At 43.5% G+C, this 5,239-nt stretch overlaps 1 protein-coding gene across 1 annotated transcript in view; it reads right to left on the reverse strand.

Moving 5' to 3' along the window:
• The window catches only part of FAM170B (family with sequence similarity 170, member B), a 2,518-nt gene extending 879 nt beyond the window's left edge, over positions 1–1,639 (reverse strand). The window contains exon 1 of the mRNA XM_008576042.1: positions 1,435–1,639. Within this exon, the coding sequence (XP_008574264.1) occupies positions 1,435–1,546 (112 nt within the window). The 5' untranslated portion in view covers positions 1,547–1,639. The remainder of the gene's footprint in view (positions 1–1,434) is intronic.
• Between the last annotated feature and the right edge of the window lie 3,600 nt (positions 1,640–5,239).

The raw sequence follows: 5,239 nt of genomic DNA on the forward strand, positions 1-5,239 counted from the left end.
TCCTTCACCGCCCCCTGCCTGTCGCTTGCAGAGTGGAGATGGTGATAGTGCCTACGGCGTGGGGTGATTTTAAAAATGGGATAATGTGTGAATGCAATCACCAAACACCTGACTCAACTCAGAAAGGCCATGAAATGGTGAAGACCGAGAGATTTTATCTATAAATTATGGATACGATGATAGAGATCAAATCATGTGTGAGTGCAATCACCAAAAACTTGACAACTCAGAAATGCCATCAACTGGTGACCAGCTAAATAGATTGTGTTGCATCCGTACGGTGCAATCCTATTCACAGATAAAATGAATGAGCTGCTGATATGTGCAGCCTAAGGGACAAACCTCTAATGCATTATCCCAAATACAAGAAGCCAGTTACAAAGGCTGCGTAGTATATGATTCTATTTAGATGACATTTTAGAAAAGGCAGATCTATAGGGATAGAGAACAGATCCGTGGTTGCTAAGAGCTGGGGGCAGGTGGGGGGACTGATTAAAGGGCACAAAGGGAATGATAAGGGTCCTGAAAATGTTCTGTATCTTGATTATAGTGGTGGTTACACAAATGTACAGGTGTCAAAATCTTGAAATTGTGCACTTAAAATTGGTGAAGTAGGGCTGGACGGTTAGCTCAGTTGGTTAGAGCATGGTGTTTTTAACACCAGGGTGCAGGATTTGAATCCTGTACCAAACAGCCACAGGAAAAAAAGAATTGGTGAAGTTTGTGTACATAAATGACAGTTCAGTAAAGCCCATTTAGAAAACAATGCATGGGAGGTGCTTGGCGGGCCACCCGATGCCCCCTTCCCCATTTGTGACATGTCTCTGTCTTACTCACTGGGGGCATTTTGCCTTCTCTTTGAACATTCACTATGTCCTCATAACCATGTAAATGCTTGCTATGTTTTAACTCCTTTAATATTCAAAATAACCCTAAGAAATTGCATGGTTATGATTTCCATTTGACAGATTAGGAAACTGAGGCACAGAGTTTAAATGCCTGGTGGAGCCACTCAGCCCAAGGACGGGTGTTACTTTTAGGTGCTGCCCACGGACACACCTTAGTGGTCTTCAAACCCATGCTCTGGATAAACTTTCGTTAATTTATTATGAAGGAATTTTTATATCACTGCTGAAATCACAGGATTGACATGTTAATTTTATTTTTTTGAACACACATTAAAACAAATACGTAATGATTAACATTTTACATTTTCATCCATACATCTCCTGAAATCACTCATGTACTCACAACAACTGTCTAGGCCATGCCCGACATCCCATAAATACCAATTTCCTTGGCCCCCATCATCCATTTTTATCATCAGCACAACCCTTTGGTAACAGCATCAGGGGTCGACCAGGAGCCTTCCCCCCAGCCTCCTTCCGCAGGAGCACACCTGGCTGCGCCCTCCCACCCTTTCTTTTGACCCACCTGGCCGGCACACTTTCACACTCTCCTCTGTGGACTCAGAGCTGGTCGCGCTGAGGGTGGTCCCATCAGTTGTTGACTGTTCTCCCCTGTGGTCTGTGAAGTGGCATTTCATGATTTGAAAACAGTGCCCAGTGTCTCAGTGTTCTGGCTGTTTGGTAAGAGGTGGCTTTGGCTGTGCTGATGCCCTCCATCTGGTCCCAGCCCAAGTGGTCGCCGGGCTCCCTGTGGTCACTAGGATCCTGGATTTATTCTTTGACCTCATCAGTGACACCAGTCTGCTCTGTGACTCATGGCAAGGACAGAAACCTAGCCAAGATGCCAGGAGAGGCTTCCCAAGATGAGCTTATTTTCCCCTGGGACCTTTCCTTTTGTGTATTGTCAGGGACACATGCAAACACAAAACACACACTCAGACACTTACACACACATAAAGACACAAACACATAAACACACACATAAACGTGCATATACTCACACATAAACACACATACATGATCACTAAGACACACATATACTGGGACAGATGAACACTTACATACACAGTAACATAAACATACCCACACATATTCACACACACACACAACCCACTCGCACACACAAATTCACACACGTATTCACTTAACCACACGCATACATGTGCACACACACTTACACCCTTCACTTAAGCACACATTTGCTCACATATGTACAGTCATCACCCAACATCTAAGAGAGCCTACTTTCCACCGTGGAAACAGCCAGTGACCAAAAATCTCGCCTCCGCCCCGCGATCTCACAGTCGCCACCCAGGCTTCATTGAGCTCCTTCCGTGCCCTCCCCACGTCCCCGTGACTCAGTTCCTGCGGCTCCAGCCTCCTCGCTGCTCCCCAGACACCCGGGCTCTCACACATGCTCTCCCTCGTGCCTGCTCCCAGCTCTGCCCTGCGTCCCTGGGTGTAAGCTCAGGAGGGTAGAGACGTCCTAGGGTCTGGAATAACATTCTACACATCAGCGAGCATTCTGTCAAATCAGTAAACACGCACAAAATGACCGTGTTGGGCTGACAAGGGGCCACTACCACGCAGAGCTCCTCCTCTCTGCACCTCAGACCTACGCAGCTCCAGGACAGGCTGGTTCTCTCACACTGTGGCTCTGAGAGTCCCCTTGTCCTTCTCCATGTGCACAGACACCCCAGCCACCATCGGCCTGGCGCATGTCCGCGCCACCTCTGCTCCAGGATGTCCTAGCATTTGAACACGCTCCTCACAGATTCCCTCTGCCGCCGGTCTTTCCCAGCCCCTGCTCAGTCTCCACCTCTCTTCCTTTGAATTCCAAATACCAAACATTAAAAAGGCGATGGCCTGAAAGTAATCTCAATATTCCAAAAGCCACACCAGCATCACCGACACATCCAGCACCTAGGAATATACTCCTCTCCAGAAGGCGAGGCCACCGCGTGGAGGAAAACACTAGAAAGTTCTACTGAGAGATAAAAAGTCACTCCTGCACCAGCGGAAACAACTTTCCCTGGTTGGAAGAGAAAATATCATAAATGTGTTCTTTCTTACCAAATAAATACAGAGACTTGACTTATAAAAAAAAGGGGGGTACCAGCAGAAAAATAAGTAGATCAGTGGAAGACAAAAAGTAGTCCAGAAATAATGACATAAGTTTTGAGATTGTTAAGGAGTGAAATAAATATTATGTCTTGAGGGAAAAGAAAACTCAGCCAACAAATGATGCTGAAAAATTTTATTCACTGTTTAAAAAAAAAATCAACTTCGTTCTCATATGAAACAACTATGAATATTTTCATATGGTTCAGAGGTTATGTTTTAATTAAAAGTGTGGAGGAAGAAAATATAAGTTAGCATTTGTAATTATAGGGTGGTTTTTCTCCACTTAAATGATATCAGTCTTCACGAGCATTGAGAAGCTTTGTCATCCACCTTTTTTAACTTTATTGCTGAAAAAAATTAACTGTTTCAATTTGCATTTCCCTGCTTTTTAGTGAGACTGAACAGATAGATGAGGAAAGGAAATGAACAGGCAGTCCCAGGAGAAGAGACGCAGACAGCTGATGAATGTATGAGAAGATGTTCCATCTAACTGTAATAAAGGAACTACGACTTAAAAATACATAATATACAGTGCATCATTTTCACCCATAAGATAGGCAAGAGTTAAAAATACCAAGTGCTGGTGAGGACATGGAGAAATGAACACAGTCATGGATTGCTTAACAACAGGACACGTTCTGAGAAATGCATCACTAGGCAATTCCGTCTTTGTGAGAACATCGTAGAGTGGACTCACAAACCTGGAAGGTACAGCCTACTACACACCTAGGCTATATGGCATAGCCTATGGCTCCTAGGCTGCAAACCTGTGCTGCATGTTACTATACCAAGTACTGTAGGCAATTGTAACACAATGGTGAGTGTTTGTGTATCCAAATACATCTAAACATGGAAAAGGTACAGTACAATACTGTATAAAAGAGAAAACGGGTGCACCTGTGTAGGGCACTTACCATTAATGGAGCTTGCAGGACTGCAGTGGCTCCAGGTGTGTCACGAGTGAGTGATGAGTGAAGGTGTAAGCTGGGACACCACTGCACGCACTGCAGGCTTCGTAAACACTGCATACTCACGCTACTCCAAATTTATAGAAGATTTTTTCTACAATAATAAATTAACCTTAGCTTATTTACTTTATAGACTTTTCAATTTTTTTTAACTTTTTGACTCTTTTATAATAACACAACTTAAAACACAAACATTGTACAGTTGTAGAAAATTTTTTTCTTTATATCTTTATTATGTAAGCTTTTTTCTATGTATTAGTTTTTAATTTTTTTTACCTTTTAAGCTTTTTTGTCAAAAGCTAAGACAACACAAACACACACATTAGCCTGCACCTACACAGGGTCAGGCTCATCAATGCCACTGTCTTCCACCTCCACATCTCGTCCCATTGGAAAGGCTTCGTGGGCAATAACATGCATGGAGCTGTCGTCTCCTGTGACAGCAATGCCTTCTTCTGGAACACTTCCTGAAGGACCTGTCTGAGGCTGTTTTACAGTTAACTTTTTTTATAAGTAGAAAGAATACACTCTAAAATAACAATGAAAAGTATTGTATGGTAAACACATAAACCAGTAACATAGTTGTTTATTACCATTTTCAAGTATTAGGTACTATACACACAGTAATTGTATGTACTAGACTTTTACACAACTGGTAGTGCAGATTTGTTTACATCAGCATCATCACAAACACGAGAGTGACACATTGCGCTACAATTGACTACAGCTGTGACGTCACTAGTCGATAGGCATTTTTCAGCTCAGTTATAATCTTGCAAGACCACATCATATATGCAATCCGACGCTGACCGACACGTCCTTGTGGGATGACTGCACTTTTATAACTGGTTGGGAACTGTGTAGCTTACCTTTCTCAGAGGAAGTTTGGTGGTACCCATTAAAATTAAAAGTGGACATGCTCTTTTAGCAAGCACTTTACTGTCATCTCTTTCCTGGGGAACAGTCACATTTTGTGCTGTGTGCAGAAAATAGCATGCAGAGAAATATTTATTGCAGCATTATTTTTATTTTTTATTTATTTTTATTCCTTTTTTCTTTTTTACTGACTGGTAACGGGATCGCAACCCTCGGTGTTGTGCCCGTACCAGGGACCAGCAACGGAATCGCAACCCTTGGTGTTGCGCCCGCACCGCGCTCAGCCAGTGAGCAGGAACTGGTCTCCACATGGGATCTGAACCCTCGGCGGGAGCGCCGCCACGCTCCCAAGCGGCGCACTCT

Source organism: Galeopterus variegatus, unplaced genomic scaffold (genome assembly GCF_000696425.1).
Source record: "Galeopterus variegatus unplaced genomic scaffold, G_variegatus-3.0.2 Scaffold1276, whole genome shotgun sequence".
Lineage (NCBI taxonomy): Eukaryota > Metazoa > Chordata > Mammalia > Dermoptera > Cynocephalidae > Galeopterus > Galeopterus variegatus.